Genomic DNA, 20633 nt, shown 5'->3' on the forward strand with positions numbered 1-20633 from the left:
GATCCCAGAGCTGGGGATCCTGGTGTGGGGCTGGGACCCCTTGCTCCTCTGGGGGAACCTCCACAGCTGAGATATCCCTTCTATTTCTTAACCACCACATGTAGGTGTGGGGTCAGCCTTTTTCATGTTTCTGCTTCTCCTACCAGTCTCGACATGACTTCTTTAAATCCTTAGGTTATAGGACTTCTGTTCAGCTAGTCTTCAAGAGGTTCTCCATAGTATGTTTAGTTTTATAAGGAACTGCTGAATTGACTTCTAAAGTGGCTGTACGACTTTGCATCTCCAATAACAATGAATTCGAGTTCCTTTTGCTTCACATCCTCGCTAGCATTTGGTGTGGTCAGTGTTCTAGATTTTGGTCATTCTAATAGGTGTGTAGTGGCATCTCGTTGTTTTGGTTTGCATTTTCCTGATGACATATGATGGTGGAATATCTTTTCATGTGCTTTGTCATCTGCATATCTTCTTTGGTCAGATATCTGTGAAGATGTTTGGCCCATTTTTTAATTGGGTTGTTTACTTATTGTTGAGTTTTAAGAGTTCTTTGTATATTTTGGATAATAGTCCCTTTATCAGATGTGTCTTTTGCAAGTATTTTCTCCCAGTCTCTGGCTTGTCTTCTAATTCTCTTGATAGTATCTTTTGCAGAGCAGTTTTTAATTTTAATGAAATCCAGCTTATGAATCATTTCTTTCATGGATTGTGTCTTTATTGCATCTAAAAAGGCATCACTATACCCAAGGTCATCTAAGTTTTCGCCCACATTTTCTTTTGGCAGTTTTGTTTTATATTTAGCTCTGTGATCCATTTTGAGTTTATTTTTGTGATTGGTGTAAGGTTTGTGTCTAGATTCATTGTGTGTGTGTGTGCGTGCATGTGGATGTCCAGGTATTCGAGCATCATTTGTTGATGAGACTATCTTTGCTCCATTGTATTGCCTTTACTCCTCTGTCAATGATCAGTTGAGTATAATATTTTGGGGCTCCTATTCTGTTCTGTTGATTTATTTAATTATTCTTTCATTAGTACCATACTTAGAAATCTTTAATAAAAGTCAGTAAAGTAAGCTTTGCTTCTGGCTTATGTGGTATGACCTCGCTTTCTTCTCCGAGCTTTTGGTCCAGTAGGAGGAGGTTGGAGCTGATCTCTAGGACTTGCTACTGTGTGGCTGCTGTGCTTCTCAAACTGCCTGCGAACTAGTTTTAGTTTTTCTAATTTCCAGTCTGCTGCAGACTTACTTATACCAAATATCATAAAACGACTTAGCAGAAAAATGATCTTATGCTTGTATGGTCGTAGCAATGTCAAATCACTACACAAGCTTCTAAGTGTTCAATCTCCGAACTTACTTCATCACAGTCTGCTGCATGGAGCCCACTTTGGTAGCGCTGTTCCACACAGTCGGTTTAGACGGGAGAGATGCCTTACCCGTCCGTCCAGAGCTTCTTGTGGGAACAGGAGCTGAGCTTGGTCTGGGAATCTTCCTCTCCCAGGGAATGTGGTGTCAGGAGCAGCTCCTTCCCATCTTCCATGGGATCAGCTGTTCCCCCGTCACTGGGAGCTAGTACCCCGTCACTGGGAGCTAGTACCCCATCACTGGGAGCTAGTACCCCGTCACTGGGAGCTAGTACCCCGTCACTGGGAGCTAGTACCCCTGCAGCATCTTCTTTGAACATATTCCTCACATTGACCCGTTTCCCTCATTAGATGGCAGGGAAACAACTTGGGGTGGGCCTAGGGGCAGTGGCAGGGGCCTTGAGAAGGCTGTGACTTGGAAGGTTGATGTCCGAACAAGGCCTGCTGCTCTGAAAGGGTCCGAAACCATTTCCGGGGGAAGCAGGGCAAAGGGCACGAGTGCCCAGTAATGACACTGGCATGGACCCTGGAGGACGCCAGAGGGTCCCAGCCTTGGAACCTTGGGAGCACGGGACCTAGGACATTCAACTGTTGGACTCTTGGATGGGCTGGGAGAAGTGGAAGGGGCCTCAAGGATCACCTCACTGGCCACGCCCAGCTGTTCACCTCTTCCTCCTCCCTGGTCCCTGGCCCAGACTGGCGCTACAAGGGTCTGTTCAGTCTTTAGCCTGGAGGCCCCATTGCCCTCAGTATGGCCGAGTGGAGGCTCCCTGGGTGCCCTTTGCTCACACTGGACTCCTGCTTTATTTTGAAGTTTCAGACACTGTGTGCTCCGTTTGACGGAGAACAACTCGCAGCCCTTGATGACCAAACTGCAGTGGCTGTTCGCTTTCCTGGAGCACAGCCAGGTGAGTGCTGGGGTGTCGGCCCTGGTGAGGCGGAAGTTCGGTGGACAGCCTTTCCACAACCTGCCTGCATCTGGCTGTAAGCCCCCACTTCCTGGTGTAAGTTGTTAAACTCCAGTCCAGGCTGGCCTGGGTTCATGGCCGAAGCCCATGGGGCTGAGTGCCCTTACCCGGCAGGAGAGGGGGTGCCTTCTGAAACCCTCTTCTGTGCTGTCCATCAGCACATTCTCCCATCAGCAGTTCAGTCCATTGCATTAGGTGTCGCTTTGTCATTTGCTGTCATTTTTGGGCAGTCACATTGTCAGGCACCCTGAGAGCCGTTTTGCTCTGTCCACTGTCTCTGCCCTCATGGCACCAAAATCCCTTGGTCAGGCATGATGCAAGGCCGTGTGGGGGCATGGGGTGGGTAAGCAGCAGCTCCTGCCCTCGTGGAGCTCAGTCTGGTGGCAGATAACAATTATAGCTTGAACAGGGAAACGCAGTGTGTGCTGCACATGCAAGGGAGGGAACGCTGGATTCTGGTGGGGAGGGGCCACTGGGAAGACACCACGGAACAGGGGACACCATAGAACAGGAGCAGCTGGGACTTGAACTCTATAGCTAAGCCCCTGATAGGGAGGAAGGCTGTGTTAGGCCAAGGGCATGGCAGTGAGCAAGGGCCTGGAGAGAAAGGATGAGGTGCGTCAGGGAGGAACACATGCCTAGAGGAGTCTTCATCTCTGTGAGCCCTGCTCGGGGGCTGCGAGGGTGTAGTGAGATGGGTTGGGTCGAGGACAGCTTGGCGGGGGTAGGACTTCTGTGAGGAGGCTGGGAAGTTTGGGGCACAGAGTTCCCAGGTAGACCCTCAGGCCTAGCACGCCATGGAGCTGGTTAGCCAGCGGCTCCTGCTCCTGCTCCGACCCTGCCTTTCACTTGTCTCGGTCCTAGCGGCCTGCCATCTCTCCAGAGAACTTCCTGTCTGCATCCTGGACACCCTGGTTCAGCCCCGGCACCCAGCAGGACTGCTCGGAGTACCTGAAATACCTCCTGGATCGGTAAGGGAGGCCGGGCCCTGGGGAAGGCGCCGCCTCTTCAGGCTCTTTTGCCTCTTCCTGGAAATGAGGGTGCTGCACTGCAGTTGTAGAAGGCTCGGAGATGTGTGCCATGAGTGTGGGGGCGAGGGATGAGTGTGAGGGAAGTGGGGGAGATGCTGACCGGAACCGTGACCTGGGAGGGGTAAGTGTGCGTGTATACACACTGCGCTGTGCATGCCTGAGTGTGCACAGGTGTTTTCGTCACAGTTCTGGGGGCATCTGTACACAGATGTGTGTGTAACAGGTCTGTGTGCCTGTGTGCAGTAAGTAGGCAGCATGTGCACAGATGCCATTTTGCACATGTATGTATATTGCGTGTGAATACTCCTGCACATGTATGTGTCTAACTGTGGCCGGTTGAGTAAGGTAGGTGGCATGAATCACTGGAAATGGGTCCGTGTGTGTACGAAGACCCCGTGCTTCCCGCTCCAGGCTGCACGAAGAGGAGAAAACGGGGACACGGATCTGCCAGAAGCTGAAGCAGTCCAGCTCGCCGTCCCCACCTGAGGAGCCCCCCGGCCCGAGGTCAACCTCTGTGGAGAAGATGTTCGGAGGCAAGATTGTGACTCGGATATGCTGCCTGCGCTGCCTCAACGTGTCCTCCAGGGAGGAGGCCTTCACAGACCTCTCTCTCGCCTTTCCCCCACCGGAGCGCAGTCGCCACCGCCGCCTGGGCTCAGTGATGCTCCCCGCAGAGGGCGTGGGGGCCCGGGAGCCCCCCGCACCATCCCCGGCCCACGGCCCCAGCGGGGTGGGTCTGCCGAGGCAGAGGAAACACTGCATCACAGGGGACGCCCCCCACCCTGTCCTGGACGTGGAAGGCCTGAGCTCCCAGGGACCCGGGGAGCAGGGCAGTCGTGAGGAGAAGGTGGAGAGGGATGCGGAAGCAAAGGAAGAGACAGCAGAGGTGGAGGAGGTGCAAGAGGAGCAGAAGGAGGAAGAAAGGACCAGGGAGAAGGAAGAGAAGGAGAAAGAGGTGGAGGAGGAGAAGGCCGAGGAGGAGGAGGCCGAGGAGGAGGATGGCCTGGGCCCGGGGACGCCCAGGGCCGCCGGCCCCCCCCCTGGAGCCGAGGGCCCCCGCTCCGTCCTGGACCTGCTCAATTACTTCCTGTCCCCCGAGAGGCTGACGGCCGAGAACCGCTACTACTGCGAGGCGTGCGCGTCGCTGCAGGAGGCGGAGAAGGTGGTGGAGCTGAGCCGCGGCCCGCGCTACCTCGTCCTGACCCTGCTGCGCTTCGCCTTCGACCTGCGCTCCCTGCGGCGCCGCAAGATCCTGGACGACGTCAGCGTCCCGCTGCTGCTGCGCCTGCCGCTGGCGGGCGGCCGCGGCCGGGCCTACGACCTGTGCAGCGTCGTGGTGCACTCGGGCGTGTCCCCCGAGAGCGGCCACTACTACTGCTACGCGCGCGAGGCCGCCGCCCGCCCCGGCCCGGCCCCCGCAGCGGCCCACGCGCCCGAGCCCGAGCACCAGTGGTACTTGTTCAACGACACCCGGGTGACCTTCTCCTCCTTCGAGTCTGTCAGCAACGTCACCTCCTTCTTCCCCAAGGACACGGCCTACGTGCTCTTCTACCGGCAGCGGCCCGGCGAGGGCGCCCAGGCCCAGCCCGCCTCGCCCCGAGCCCGCACGGAGCCCGCCCTCCACAAAGACCTGATGGAAGCAATTTCCAAGGACAACATCCTCTTCCTGCAGGTGAGCAGCCCGGCCGGCCCCCAGGCCCGAGCCCCCCCTGGGGGGGCCCCCTCCGCTCCTGCTCCCTCTCTGCGGCGGCTCCTGTCGTCGTCCTGTCACTGTCATCCGCCACTGAACGCAGGGCTCCATTGGTGCGCCAGCCCGACAGAACCCCGTACCGCAGAGGAGCAGGCATTGAGTAATTGTTATGTACCCGTTTTCCTAAGTGCTGAAGGCGCGCGTGGCGCCCGAGTGAAGAGCTAGCGTGAGCCAGCAGAGCGAGCGCCTCTGTCACCCGGCCTCCGACTCTTCAGTGTCAAGGGTCGTGTCAAAATACTTAGCAACTGGAACAGCAAGGGCTCTGACCGGTGTGTGGGGGTGGGGAGCCAGGCCGGGGCTGACGGGCAGTCAGTGTTTCCTGGGGAGGGCGGCACCGGGGTGGGGACATTCCTGCCAGGCTGTCCAGGCAGCCCGCTGACGGGGACGCGCTTTCTCACAGGCCAGTGTGTTCCTAGCGCGTGTTCCTAGCGCCCTGGGAGGCGCCGAGCTGCACAGCCGTGCTGGGAATCCTGTGGCGAGGTCCCTGTGTGCTGGGACGGGACCTCCTGCTACCTGGTGCCCATCAGGCCCTGGTCGGCTCTTACAGCCTCGTATGAATGAGTTCCTTTCCTCCGAGGAGCTGGGATTTTAGTGGGAGGAAGAAGAGGAGGAGGAATGATTCTGAAGCCTGGATCTAGGCTGGAAGGATGGGTCCATCCCACTTAGTCTCCCATTCAGCTGGGCAGAAGCTGTGGCTCCTCTGCACTTGGCCCTGGGGACGCAAGGTGACACTCAGAAGTGCTGTGCTGGGCCCAATGGCCTTGGGGGAGGGCGTGAAGGGAGGACACTCGCTTCAGAGCCTGAACGTTAAGCTTCCTTTCCCACCTGCATCTGTGTTTCCAGGAGCAGGAGAAGGAGGCACGGAGCAGGGCGGCCTACATCTCTGCACTCCCTGCATCTCCGCACTGGGGGAGGGGCTTTGACGAAGACAAGGATGAGGATGAAGGCTCTCCTGGGGGCTGCAGCCCTGCGGGTGGCAATGGCGGTGACTTCCACAGACTGGTCTTCTAATGCGACTCCGTCCCTGGCCTGCTTCTACCTGTGGGTGTCACAGCCAACCTCCCGGGAGGCCTTGACCCCTTTCTCCTGGCAGCTGGGTGGGGGCCCAGGCCCTGGGAGAGGCACCCTGCCAGATGGGCTACGAGGGAGGCAGGCCCAGTCCTGAAGGCAGGCCCTTCCCAGGACTAGAAAGAAGGGTGCAGAGGGAACTTCTGGGACACCAGTCGTGAGCCTGCAGGTGACACAGAGACTCAGACATGGAGGTGAGAGCCAAGCCCCTTAAAATGGGCCTCCGGTCCTGGTACTGGCGTCAGCCCCCTTAGGATTTCACACCCAAGTGTCCTGGTCAACTTGAAGCAGCTTAGATGCACACTGGCCTTGCCCCCCCGCACTCCCCACAGGGCTGAACGTCACAGCTCCGGTGTTTTGCCATCAAGTAGCACTTCCCTTCCAGCTCCTGTTAGACAATCCTATTACTCTGTAGTATGAAAAGCAGAGCGGGATTCACGCCCTTGCACAAAGAAGCGGGCTCAGCTCTGGCTACCTCCTTCTCTGAGGGGGTTTCAGAGTCACGTGCATGGGTGCCTGCACCGTTTGTCCTTGTTTTGAGAGTAGAGGTGGGAAGCACCCCGGCACAGGAGCAGATACCAAGCGACAATGCATAGAGGTGAGGACAGCCCCCGTCACAGGGGGAGACCCTTAACCCCCTCGCCCCTCGCCCTTCGCCTGCCTCAGTGCCTGAGATGCCGCCGTTCGCATCCTCCGTCTGGTTGAGATGGAGAATCCTCATTTTACTGGAAATATGTGTGTTTCTCACGAAGCCATTGTCCTGAGGAACGCTGGCTGGCTCGGCTCCTCGTCAGGTGGCCAGCAGAGCAGCGGCCTGGGGGCTGGTGGGGTGGGGCTGGTAACAGTAGCCACTGACCTCACGTGCCCTGACACTGCTGTACCCCTTCTATGGAGAGAAGAGACCCGGGGTCTCAAACAGGAATAAAACTAGTTCTCTGAAGCCTTTCCCACCTTAGGGTTGTCCTGGCTGCCATACCCCCGGTTTCACACCCCTGCACACTGACCCGTGCAACGCACCACAGGAGGTGAAAGCACCCTTCACTGACGTGCTCCGTAAATGCAAGGTGAGGGCCCAGAGGGCAGAGGCAGGTGTGAGCGCACTCAGTCTCCGGAGAAGCAGGAGCCCGTTGCCTGTGCAGGGCCGGGTGGGTCCATAGGCTGCCCAATGGGGTGCGGGCAGGGGACTCACCGATAGTGGGGCGTAGCCTAGGACCTGGGGATGTTTTCAGACGATGGACTGTTGGGAAACAGCTACTACTGATGCCCCGTTCCTCCTCCCTTCTCGCTGGGAACCTAGGGGTGGGTGGCCTCTCCTGGGCAGAGGCCAGGAGGAAAGCTGGGACGCAGGGCCTCCCCACTGGTGCTGTGCTGCTCTTGGAGCTGGAGAGGCATATGGGAGCCCCTTTCTGCCCGTCCCTCCGTCCCTCCGGGAGAACAAAGGCGGGGAGGCAGGGGTAGAGGTGGTGGCGTGGCCAGGGCTGGGCTTCAAGGGCTGCCCGCCTGTGCTATAGGTGGAATTGAATTTTGCTCCAAATGTCATAGACCCTTAAATATCAGACCTCAGAGAACAGCGAAAGTGGCCGACAGTCTGTCAGAGACCAAGTCACACTCAGAATTCAGTCCCCGTCCAGGGGTCTTTCTAAGAAAGACAAATTGGCAGGTGTTACTACAATTACCGTTTTACACATCAGGAATACAGATTCTGAGGTAAGGAGGGTTCATTCTTGTTTCCAGCCAAGAAAAATACCAAATTCTTTACTGACTTCCTTCCTATTAAAATGAAAGTGGAGCAGACTGGCCCAGAGCCTTTCTGGGACCATGAAAGAAACCATATTCTCATCAAGAACATGTTGAAGCCGACACAGGGCAGCCCCCTGGCTGGCGTATGCCATCTCCCAGCCCCTCAGATGAGGCAGACTTGGCAGCCCGCTCTGGTGCCTTCTAATGGACTTTATTGTTGTCCTGTTCCAATACCACAGTATAAAGGGACCCGCAAGCACCAGGCCTGTACCATGTGTCACCATAGCAAAAACAGGACCACAAGAACGCATGCCCACCCCCAACCCAGAGCCACTCACAGGATAAATACGTGTTACAAATTTTTAAAAAGAAAACAGAATAAATTAATAACTTAAGTGATTAGGCACCAACAGTGATTTGAAAAATTAAATGTCAATTTTAAATGGTGACAGGACAAGAACCTAAGACTGGGCTTCCAGCCCATTTATCCCTTCCCCACAAATAGCAACAATTCCTTGTGAAATGATTCTAAATTTCAAGACATATGTACCAACAAACACACAAGAACACATATCACCAAATACCAGGACAGCCTGAATTTCCAGTGGGACCCCCCCCCAGCAGGGAGGGCCCACGCCTCAAAGAGCTCGGGGGGGGGGGTCCCAGAATTACGGCCCCATAAGAGGGGCTAGGGCTCCTGTGGCCAGACTTACTTCCCCCACAATTTGCAGCCAAAGGCCCAGGGAGAGGAAAGATGAGCTGCTTTCCCTCCCATCCTGCACTCGACTTCCAGAGCTCTGTCCAGGGTGTGTGTGTGGGGGGGGAGAGTTGGTCAGCGTAGCCTGGGGCTGAGGCCTTAGCTCTGTGGCACGTAACGGGGCCACAGGGCAGACCGATTTGACCCCGTGCTCCAATCACGTCAGAATGGTGGTGCTTCTGTCCTAGGAATGGGGCATACTTGAATGGTTTCAAATGTAGACGTTGCCAAAATCAATCTAGGGAGGGGACCGTGTTCACTGGCAAATACTCTGGGTGCTGTCCTTCCCTGGTAATCCACACCGTTGAGAGAGCAGTCACAGAGCTGGGAGTTCTCCCTTAAAATAGCTGCATTATCAGCCATATCAGAGGCCCCAGAGACCACCCACCTGATCCAACCACTCATTTCACAGACGGGCAAACCAAGGCCCGAAGGAACCACAGCTCCCATGGCACTCACTCCCTCTTCTCACTGTGCCTGCTCTACTTCCGTTAACCTTGCAGAGATGGAGCTGGAAGTGGGTGAGGATGGCTCCTTCTGTGGGGAGCCCCAGGCAGGGTGAATCCTGTGAGCTAAGCTGGCTGAGAAAGCATCTCCATTCTTGCCAGGCAACCAAGGGAGGTGGACTTTGAGCCACTGATAAGCCAAAGGACCCGTTTTTAAACTGAGCTAACGGGTATGTATAAAGCACCTGACAGTTGGAGCTTGTGAGTTCCTCTTGTACTACTTTCCATCTCTACCCCTGCCTCCACCCTAAGAGTTTGGGAGTTATAGGAACCAACAACTGTGGGGAGGTCTCCTTGCAGATTACATCTGAACACGCCAGCCAGTTTCATTCACATCATGGCACATTCAGAAAATGTTTCCATTATTAGGGCACCCAGGAGTCCACGGGAGGCTGCTGGAGCGGGAACTGAGGGCATCAATACCTGAGACCACCTGTAGTCATTCAGAGCACTGCCACAAGAGACCCTTCGTAGAAGGCCTTAAAGACACACAGTCAAGGCTAGGCAGAGTGAACCAGCAAACCCCACCTCCTGCAGGCCACTGTGGCCGTTACCATTGCGCCTGTGGGAACACTGGGGCATGGACACCCCGAGGTCTTTGTTCCCAAGGCACAAGATTTTGCTAGTCTCCCCTCCCTTCTGTCACTGGACCCAGCGCTGCTCTCTTTCCCTGTGAAAATCTGACACATCTTCTTCTAAGCTCCATCTCAGACACCTCTTTTTCTTACAAACTACCTTCTCTGAACCCCACCCCTGCCCCACTCGTGCCCCCAGCACCTCCCACAGAAGCAGTCTCGCTTCCTCTGCACATGCTCAGTCACGTCAGAATGGTGGTGCTTCTCTCTGAGAAGTGGGGCATCAGCATTTTAAGTCTCCGGGCCATTACCAGTATCTTGTGTCCTTGTCCTTTTTTTTCCTCACCAACTGTGACCTTCTCAAGTTCACAGACAAAGTCTGATTAATTCCTTGGTCCTCAGCGTCTAGCCCAGAGCATGGTCACAGCAGCCATGAATAAAGGCTGGTCGAGTTGATCTGAACTAATACTAAGAGGAAGAGGGTACTGTTGAGAAAATAATTTCTCCCAGGATGGGATTTCTCAGGGAATGGTCAGGCCATTGGGCTGGAGAGGGGTGTGTACACACACTCACAGAAGCTACAAGGTGAGTGGTAGCCACCTCCATTCGACATGGTGGGAAGTTTTTGTGTTTTTTTTTTTTTTAGGAGGAAAAAGGGCTACTCATCTCAGGGTAGGATGACACGCCTGGTCTGCCCAGTTGCCTCTGAAACTCTAGAAAATTTGGCCAAGTGCTTTCCACATAAAAAATTTGGATCCCCTCTCTCCGGGCTCAGGAGCAAGCCTGGGGTGAAGCCCTACCTGCTGTCCAGGGCAGGGAGGGAGGAGCGGCCTGGCCTCTCCTGTTCCTGTAGCCCGGTTTCAGTCCAGCGTGGCACCTGACGCGAGGGAGCAACACAAGGTGATCTGAGCTGAGAAAACACTCTGAGCCTGGCACTAGGCCACACGTACCTGCCCTGGGACCTGGCACAGACCCTCGCCACACGGCACACGCTGTCAGCGATTCCCACCTGTCACCCCCAGGCCCCTTTCTGCCCCACTCTCTCCCTTGCACTGCTTTACCTGTCGTCCTCAATCCGGGGACCTGCCCTCATGCCATGCCACCACGCACATGCTCTCCTGACACGACATCACCCCGTCACTTTCTGCTCCACCCTGCATCCCGGTGGGACTGCCTCGGGCACACCAGGCCCTTTGGGTGTATCGCCCCCCTTGCTACGCTGTGCCCTCATGTCCTGCCCGCCTCTCATCCCATCAGTACCTGTGCCTGCCCCTGCTGCACCGCCCCCTGCAGTGGCCCGTGCAGGGCCCTGCCTGTGCCTCTGCTCCGCGCATTCCTGTCCCAAGGTGGCCTTCAGTCCTGGCAGCCCCTCCGGTGCCCCCCCTGCGCCCACATCCCACATTGTGCGGTGCTTTCCCACAGCTCCACTAGCCTCCCTCACGTGCAGGCACTGGCACACCTCACGCCCGGTACTGACCCAGCCTTCTGGCCTGGCGCCCTCGGGGATTCGCGGTGGGGACTTGGGGACATCCTGAGCAATCTGTCCTAGAGCAGCAGTGGCCTGTGGCTGCACAGTCCAGCAGTCGGCCCACAGCGTCCTGTCTCCCCCCCTCCTGAGCTCTGAGCCCTGCTCCTGGCTCTTGGTGGCCCATAATCCTCGTTCTCCCTCCCTTTTGTCCTCATCCTTCTGCCTCTCCCACCCCGCAACAGCTGCACTGCCACTTGGCTGAACGTGGGGGGCCACTCCAGGTACCAACTGCCCCTCTGGATGTGGGGACCTAATTCCTTTGTCCCTCAAGACCACCTCTAACCTTCCTTCTCGACTCCTGCACCTTTTGGTGGCCTTGCCTCCTCTGCCGAGACGGACAGGGATGAAGTCCATGTTTGCTTTGGTGCTGGTCTCCGACTCCCTGGTCAGTGAGACCCGGCTCCTTCCAGGTCGCAGGGACGTAGCCCTGGGGCAGGAGGGAGGGGGCTGAGGGCGGGGCGGCACGTGAGGTGTGGGATCCAGCTCAGAGCCCCAGCCCTTCCGCCCCGTGTCTGGTAGGTACTCAGGTCTAAAGGGCAGGAAGAGGCTGAAGGATGCTTTTTGGCAATAGCTCTAACTAAGGTAGGAGGAGGCATGGCCATTATTGATAAAAATCAAAGGTGGGGCCCGAGTGGGCAGACGAAGAGCCTCGATCAGGCCCTCAACTCCCAGGGGAAGGGTTTAGGGTCCCTGATGTCAAGTGCTTTGAAGGCCAGAGTGGCAGAGTGGAGAGAGGCGGGCGGGAGGGGGCTGCGGGAGAGGAGAAAGGGGAGCCGGAGGGAGCCGCTGTGGCGCCTCCAGGCCCCTCTCTCGGCTTGGGGGCCCCGTGTCACAGCTTGGCGCCCTTGGAAGGCTCCGAGGACTGCCGCACGTCTGTCCACTCCTGCATGGTGCTCTGCAGGGCCTGGGTCTTCTCCTTGTCCACCTGAACGTAGTCCACCTTCTCGTCAGAGGTGACGGACGACGTGGATGGCTGAGGGACGGAGCGGGGAAGCACACATGGCTGTGAGTTCTCAGGAGTTGGGGGGCAGGCTGGGCTCTTCCTGAGCTGTTCCGGGGAGAGGAGGCAGGCCTCCGCCTGCCACCTGACTGGCCTTAGGAGCCTGTCTGCTTTTACCCAAAGTGGGCTTTAGAGCCTGAACTCCAAACTGCATCCCCCTTCCTGGTGCCACAGCAGCCCCTGCCAGCCCTGCTGACTTCGCAGCCCCTAGGAGGACCCAGGCCCTTCCATGGCCTAGTGGATGGGCCCAAGCCTCCATTTATGCCTTTACCCACTTCTCTGTGGCCACTCATAAGGGGTGCAAACAAGCACCAGCCACAGGCCCTTGTGTGTATGCACATTGAGCACGCATGTCCGCCCCATGAGGGGACCTGTGCTGAGGCGGCGTGCCCGCCTGCTGTCTGGACTGGGCCGCTAAGTGGGCTTCCTGTGGAGAGCGTTCCTAGGCCCGGGGGTCCCTCAGGAAGGCCCCTACATCAACAGCAGGGCTCTGGGACCCTCCAGACAGGGAGTCCTCCTCAAAGAAGAGCTTGGGACCAGGGCACGGGAGACCTGAGTCTTGGATCTGTAGCCCTGAGCCGATCGTGCCTCTCCGTGTGCAGTTATCTGCCCATCTGTACACGGGGGATGGACGGGCTGAGGCCGTCCCACGGACCTCGGGTGGCTGTGTGCTGAGAGGGGGGCCGTGAGCCATGTGAGACCCAGACTAAAGCACAGTCAAGTCGCAAGCTGCTGAGTGCTGCTGTTCAGGGTTGAAGGCGCCTCCCCAGAGCCCGCGGAGCTCTAGCTGACACCCTGCCCTACTGCACCCCTCCCGCCATGTACCTTGCGGTGGGGGCTTGGGGAGCTTGGCTGGAAGTCCAGGGCCAGGTAATCGACGCTGCCAGTGCTCTTCTTGGGGGCCGGGCTGTTGGTGCCACTGGGAATGGGGGACGCAGACACTGGGTTTTGCTGTCACAGGAGGAAAAAACTGTTAAGTTTAGGAAACAGACTAGAGCCATCGCCCAAAAAACACACCTCTGAGAATAAGAGCTACGAGCTCCCTGAAAGCCTCCTCGGAGCCATGCTCTGTGCTAGGGACGCTTCTTGTTCTCATTTAAACCCTCACAACAATCCTGTGATGTACGTATTATTACTATTCTTATTCTTGTTATTTTTTTAAAAGATGAAACACTGGTCCAGAGAAGTAAAGTGACTTGTTTATGGTTGCACGGCTGGTGAGCAGGGATGGGAAACGCATGTGTTTTCACACCCCCCACATGGCTGTGCCATGTCCTCCCTGCCAGGGCGTCCGGCCAAATTCCATCTGGTCTCCCTGACAGACCCAGCCTTTGCATGCTGGGCTCTAAGGAGGGAGCGTATTTCCTTTACGCACTGGACACGGGAAAGTCTCCAGTTGCAGCCAATCTGCTTCTCTGAAGCGCCTACCCACGGCCTACAGCGGGGCCGTCACGCCAAAGCAGCTGGCCCCCCCAGCCCCCGCTCCTCAGAGATGTGAACGAGCGGCCTCGTCCCCGGCTGCAGGGCGCCCTGGTCCCTTCAGCAGCTCTTCACACGACATGCCCACGGATCCTGTCTCCATCCCCACACCAAGACTAACTTGTCTGGGATTTTCTTGACGTCTTAGTCTAATGAGGAAGACAGTATCGTTCTAGTTTGGTTTTTGGCTGCTTTATTGGGTAGTTGGTTTGTTCTTTCACTACGCAGCCACTACCAGGTGCTGGACAGCTTTTCTCTTTCCGACGACAGTCTCAGGGAGGACACTTGCCCTGCACTGCCCGTGTTTCTACCTCTACTATGGCCTTCCCTGCCGGGACTCATGGATGTGTGTGTTGCCCCACCTATCAGTAGATATTCAGCACGTGTTTACAGTCACAGACATGCTCATGGGCAGAGGTACAACAGGATAGGATACGAAGGGAAGATCTTTTAAAAGGTATTTTAACAGGATGGAAGAAGGAAGGTCCCCAGCGAGTGTTCTGAAACACCTGTGTAATGACTTGGCCTGCTCACCCTTCTGCGGCACCCTCCTGCCCACAGGAAAAATCCAGACCTCCCCAGACAGCATTCGAGGTCCTTCGTGATCTGGCTTCAGTCCAACCTCCCTCGCCTACGTCACCTTCAGCCACAGTTCATGACTGTCATTCTCCACGTTCCCGCCCTGCCTGGCCACCCCCACCTCAGGGTCTCCATTTCCCAGGCTGGTATAATGACCTGTCCTGCAGGTGCACCCCCTGATGTCCTCTCCAGGGGCACTGACCATGCCCCCTGTGTCAGAGCCACAAGAAAGGCAGGCCTTCTCTGCCCCTTATGGCTGTGGCCTCCTTGAGGGCAAGGACCATGTCTTTACTGCCTCTGACAACGACCCCACAGCGCTTGTCACATATTTGGCTCAAGACAGATTTGCAGCAGCAAATGAAATCACAAAGTGGGAGTCCCTGGGCCAAGGTGAGTTAGCCGCGCCAGGAAGCAGGGACCTGGGAGTCAGAGTCTAGGGGACTCCGCTGGGAGTCGCTCCTGCAGAGCCCAGGGGACGCACCATGGGGACGTAGTTCTCTTCGCTGTCTCCCGAGTCCGTGCTGGTGATGCTCTGTGTGGAGATGGGGCGGCAGTACTGGGAGGCACTGGAGCTGAAGGAGTGGCTGTTGGAGGGAAGGCACAGGAAACCCCGGGTCAGTTACCAGCGCCGGCTGGGCCTCCGACCCTCACACGCCCGGACCGCCGCCCTCAGAGCTTCACACCCCATTATTCGATGAAGCGCTGATACAGAGTGGGTACAGTTATGCCCCCTTACAGATGAGGAAACCAAGCCCTAAGACAGCTACCGACTGCTCCGCTACTGACAGCATTACCATCGCGCAGTTTTCCTGCCGCACAGCCCAGCCACTGGTCCCCTCACCAACCCTAATGGCCCTGTGCCAAGCTCCCATTGCCAGAAAGACACTCACATGGCCCTAGACCAAGACTTGGTGACAGGTGACTTGAAGGGGAGCTCATCGATGACGGTGTTGTTTCTCAGGTCGAGTGGTGTTGGCTTTGCTGGGGCAGGAACAGAAAGTCAAGAATCAGCCAATAACCATGACGCCACACACACGTGCTTACACAGAGCACACAGGTGTATTTAGGAACGCCTTCACGTTCCCCCCTGTTTTCCAGAGGGAAACTGAGGCTCGGCAAGGCTATACACCCTTTGCCCATGTCGACAAGGCTTGAAGTCATGTCTTCAGGTTCCAAATTACATACTATTTGCCTTGTATCTATGGCAATCGTATTTTCAGAATCCAGAGTGGGGACATGGGGTTTGACAATGGATAGTCCTCCTCGATTTGTGACTGTACACAAATGAGAGATGATATTTGAATTGGAGAAGGCCACCATGAGGGCTCCTTGCCGCTCCTGGACCAGAGCTGGGGGACCTGAAGTGGAGGAAGGGGAATGCCATGAGACCCTGAAGGTTTCAGTTCAAGTGCTAAGATCTGAATTCCCTGTTGGCCAGAGCAACGGGGCTTATCTCTGCCGAAGGTGACTCTACTTCTCCTTCTGAATCCCTGCCACTGTTCCAAAGCCAGCAGCGTGAGGGCAAGACAGGCCTGGAACCTGAACTCCAGCACTTCCTCCTGTCTAGATGCAGGGGGCACTGATCTACGTTTGCTGAACACCTGAGATGGACCGAGTCAATGTCCTAGATGCTTTCCTTGGAAACAAACCCAGGAGGCAGAAATGACTACCCCCATTTCACAGATAGGAAAACTGAAGCTCAGCGAATTGGAATGATTTGCCCAAAGACACACATAGGAAGTAATGGATAAGGATTCCAACCTACATCTACCTGGTTTGAATACTCAAGCCTTTTTATTACATTATAATGTATCTTTATTTAATAGACTCCTTTGTCAGTTCTGCCCTACCCAGCCCCAGATCTAATACTAACCCTTTATCCTTGATAGATTTTATACGTTAGGAAGCACTTCCAGATAGATGACCTATGTCCCTCAGTGCCCCCGGGAGGTAAGTATGGCAGTTCCTATCTCACCAATGAAGAAACAAGGCTCAGAGACACAGAATGACTGGTCTGCAGTCACACGCGAGCAGTGTGTGGCAGAGCTGACACCGAATCTGTCCTGTCCTGGTTCCTGCAGTCCTCTGCCCATCAGGCGACTGGGCAGTCCCCAGGGTGCCAGACCACCGGGATGAGTGTGGAGCTTGTGTATGGTGGTCCAGAGGCTACCGCTTCCTTGCAAGTAAAGTCCAGGATGCACCTGATCACTGAGTGAAAGCAAACGATCTCCCTGGCCTTTGTCCAGAGGTGGGACAGAGCAGACTCACCTTTCCGGTCAGGCTTGAGGTTGCGGTTGACAGGCGGGGGCTGGATCTCACTCCCTCGGCTGGGGCCTCGGTGCATAGGAAGGGCTGCAGAAGGGTAGCCAAGCGGGTCCAAGTGATGGGGCCCCGGGCTCATGGGGATGTAGACACTCTGGGAATTATCGCCCGCTCGCTCCATGGCCAGCAGGCTGGAGGAACCTGGATTCATGGGCACGTAGTTGTCTTCGGAGTTGGTGCTGTCCGATCGGCCTATGAGCGCTTTCCCCGGCTAGGAGGGAAAAGAGATACAGCCGTCACTAGCAAGAAGAGACAAGAGGGAGTTGAGAATTTATATACGAGGGAAGACAAGTCATGACGGAGTGAGCAGAGCTGTGAAGTACGAGGCAGAGCCTGGGAAAACCAAATAAGCAAACTGGCAGACAGGAGGAAATGGGTGTGTGGGGCCCTTCTAGCTGCTGTGAGCCCTTGGGACTCACTTAGATCGTGATAAATCTTCAGGATGAAATAGCCTTGGTGGCTGGGTGCACCAGGCTTTGTGGATGCCTCGGGTAGAGGGTGGGTAGCCCAGGCTGCTAGTTTGGTTCAGGACCCACCTTCTATCTCAGGTCCAGACTCACCACTGGGAGGTGGGCAGCTCAGGCCCCGAGCTGGGCAGGGAGCAGCCCTGAGGCCTTGGCCCGGGCAACTGAGAGCTGTGCTTCCTCCTGGGCCAGCTTTCACTGTGACCGCCAAGCTGCCGTCAGACCCTGGCTATAGCCTTCCTCCAATTCGTGCCCTGTCTGTCCAGATGTACAACTAAGCTTTTCCTGCTTTGATTGCCTAATTCTCAGTGTTTCTCGTGGGACTGAAGTCAGGCCTCGTCTGCTTAGCTGGGGGCTGACTCCTTGCGGGACTGTGCTCAGTCCTGTCTAGAAGCAGCCGGAGATCCTGTGCCCAAACCATAATTCTGTCCCTGAGCCTGACTCAGCAGCTCCGTGCCCGCCGACCTCGTGGGCAGGGAGGCTTAGACCCACCACCCCACAGCCTGGTCCTCTGGATTCTAGAGCCGTCCCGCTTACCTGCAGGGTTGGGGAGCCCGTCGTCTAGTATAACTAAGCACACACATTTCTCTCAGAGCAGGACACCTGTCTCTGACTTTCTGAAAACTCAACCCAGGGTTCTGAACTGAGACAAAAAACTTGGCAGGGTCCTAGAAGGGAGATGCTGTCACCTTTTGGGCTGTGCTCTTATTTCTGTGGGCATGACTGTTAACGCACCTGAGCTGGACTGAAGACGCCTGGCTACACCACACTCACCAGGAAAGAACTGCCTCCGTCCATCGTGGACTCCACAGACCGGCCTGCACTCTCTCCACCACGCTGCGCGCACTCGTAGGACTCACAAGAGGAAGCTACGACACAGGAAGGAAAACCCCGATGGACTCACAGTTGATCTGTGCGCTGACACTCACCCAAACCCTCGCCAGCGCTACTGAAACTCCAGGAGACACTATTCTCCATTGGAGGAGATACCCAACGATAAGATATTACTCCTATCACATCGCTCCTCAGTCCCCAAAATTCCTCCCAGGCTTTCGCGCTAGCGCTAGTTCTGGCACCTACACTGAGTCTTTCCTGACCACTCTGCCCTCATCTATGCACCTGTTCTCTAACTCCTATAGCGCTGACCACGTCCCGCTCACCCTAGCTGTCACTCATACAAATACTACAGTAATACTGATACTCGAGTAATTTATAGATGTTGACTTTATTTCCCAACTAGATGTGAGCGCTCGGAAGGGCAGGGACAGGTTTTTTGTATGTGTCTATCACCTCAGTTCCAAAGCACAGGGTGATCGATCAAATAATTGATGGACTGAAAGACGACAATGAGTCCTGAGCCAGGAGTCAGGACCCTGCGTCCAAGTCCCATCTCTGCCACTGACTGACTTTCCAACCCGGAATAAGTCTCTTAACCACCAAGGGCACTGCATGTGAAATAGAGATGAGGCCTTGCCCTCCCGCCCCCACCCCCAACTCTCAGGACCATTACCTGGCTTAAAGAACAGAACGGATATAATAATAAGCTTTGCAAGCTTTAACGCAAAGGCAGAATGAAAGGAATTAATATTATTGTACTTTTTCATCAAACAGGAGATTACATGCAGAGTCGGAATACTCTTAAGTGGAAAACAGTGACAATAGAATTTAGATACATCAGATAGAAATGCAGACTTTAAAAAGAGCTTCAAGTGTGGCTTAGAAAGTATTTTGAAGATCTAATTTTGTTTTACCAGTCTGTTAGTCCACACAAGTTTGCCTACAGTTTGGACAGGTCCTATGCATTTATTTTTGCAATCTTTGGTTTCATTTGTAAATGAAGAAAACACTATGGTTTGGACTTCTAAACCCACAGTATGTTGTACTGTGGTTAACCAAGAAGGTTCTAGCTCCTTTAGTAGAATATCAACTTCTCTGAGGGAAGGTTTTGCCATTGTGGGTGCCCACTGATGGCCTCCAGTGCAGGAGGACCAATTCGTAAGGGGTCTGCGTAGGAGAAGCCTTAACCGCTGCAGTGAGCTGGGTGGTCCTTCCGTCTCCTGGGCGTGGATGACCCAGGGCTAGCAAACCACTGAGAATGCTCACACTGCCTCCCTCTCCCCTGGGCCTCAGCCAGGGCTCCTACTGACCTCGGTGAAGTCGGCTGTTGTCCATCGCAGGCAGGGTATTGCGCCTGGGGATGGTGGCGGTGGCCGGGACTGATCGGCTGTTCTCGCCGACTGGAGGTCTCTGCTGAGGGCTCCCCCATCGAGGTGTTTCTGCCTGACTTGGCTTGGGAGGTCGGGGCGGGGGAGCTATGGCTGAGTCCCCAGGAGCGGCCACTGCCATAGCATTGTGGTTCTTGTCCAGCGTGAATGTCCTGGGGATCTGGTAGGCTGAGAGTGGGGTGGCCGGAACGTCCATATTGTCCACCAGCAGGTCCCCAAACTCCCGGCACAGGGTGTTGCTGGGCGTCTTGAAGGTATACACATCCTCGTTATCTGTCTCCGAGCCTGTGAGGCTGCCCTTGGTGTGGCCCTGGGAGGCCAGGCTGCGCGGCAGGTCGTAGGCACTGTCTCTGAATTCCGCGTTGTGGCGGCTTGGCTTGGGGAGGCTGTAGAAGCCATGGAGTTGACCGCTGACCCCGTTCACGCAGTGGCCGTTGCCCTGGGCCAGTTTCTGTACGGCTGTGTCACTCCTCATGAGGAACGAGGCCCTGGTGCCCTGAGAGAAGCTGGCACTCCTGAGAGACAGGAAGAAGAGAAGGGGCGGAAGGGTTAGAGGCGGCCAGGATTGCCTGCCCAGGGCGCTGCCTGGCATGGTCAAAGCCCCTGCACCCGGCCGGTGTGGAGAAAACACAGGCTGAGGGGGCGGGCAGGCCTAAGGTGGGCCTCAGTTTACTCAGTCACACTGAGCTGTGTGACCGTGGGCAAGTCACTTTCTCTTTCTGAGCTTCACTTGACACGTCTGTAATAATGGTGATTATACACATACTTTGAAGGTTATTCAGAAATGAGACTCTGGTATTCCTAGTATATAGATGTTCAATCAGTGTGGGCCTTTATCCGTCCCCTACCCCCGAATAGCTGTGATTAGCAGGAGCTGGTCTCGGCCATCCTCTCGCCCCCAACAGCTGTCAACAAGCCAGTTACACCGCCCGCCTGTTCATTGTTGTAAGTCAGGATACCGGGGGTGCCAAAAATATGTACACAAGTGGACGCTTTGGTCAGCGTTGCTCAAGCAGTAGTTCTCTGTAATCAGAAGTGTCTGGACGCCGATGGTAACCACTTTGAGCACCTCTTGTGATTGCAGAAGTCAAACGTGACTTGTATTCATCTTTTGTTATCGGTATCGGTATATATGTTACCATTTTAATACTGTTTTCCTTTCTTAAAATGTGTATACATTTTTTTGGCACCCTCTGTATATACATTTGAATACCAAGGCTGAGAGAGAGTAGGGAGCACTATCTTTAGTCTGTCAGAAAACAGCAAGCAAACCATTTTCTCTGAG

The 20633-nt window shown here is 55.5% G+C and overlaps 2 protein-coding genes across 4 annotated transcripts in view; one reads left to right on the plus strand and one right to left on the minus strand.

Moving 5' to 3' along the window:
* USP35 (ubiquitin specific peptidase 35) overlaps positions 1–7111 on the plus strand; it is a 28298-nt gene extending 21187 nt beyond the window's left edge. For all 3 annotated transcript variants that reach the window (XM_081064077.1, XM_081064078.1, XM_081064079.1), the window contains 4 exons: positions 2171–2264; positions 3189–3295; positions 3767–5027; positions 5949–7111. In XM_081064077.1, coding sequence (XP_080920203.1) covers positions 2171–2264; positions 3189–3295; positions 3767–5027; positions 5949–6116 — 1630 coding nt within the window. In that variant the 3' untranslated portion in view covers positions 6117–7111. The remainder of the gene's footprint in view (positions 1–2170; positions 2265–3188; positions 3296–3766; positions 5028–5948) is intronic.
* A 3284-nt stretch (positions 7112–10395) lies between these two features.
* Positions 10396–20633, minus strand: part of GAB2 (GRB2 associated binding protein 2) — a 182019-nt gene continuing 171781 nt past the window's right edge. The window contains exons 4-10 of the mRNA XM_081064080.1: positions 19271–19863; positions 17898–17992; positions 16606–16870; positions 15228–15318; positions 14819–14921; positions 13105–13230; positions 10396–12252 (exon numbers count right to left, since the gene is read on the minus strand). Coding sequence (XP_080920206.1) covers positions 12109–12252; positions 13105–13230; positions 14819–14921; positions 15228–15318; positions 16606–16870; positions 17898–17992; positions 19271–19863 — 1417 coding nt within the window. The 3' untranslated portion in view covers positions 10396–12108. The remainder of the gene's footprint in view (positions 12253–13104; positions 13231–14818; positions 14922–15227; positions 15319–16605; positions 16871–17897; positions 17993–19270; positions 19864–20633) is intronic.

Source organism: Rhinolophus hipposideros, assembly GCF_964194185.1.
Source record: "Rhinolophus hipposideros genome assembly, chromosome: 10".
NCBI lineage: Eukaryota > Metazoa > Chordata > Mammalia > Chiroptera > Rhinolophidae > Rhinolophus > Rhinolophus hipposideros.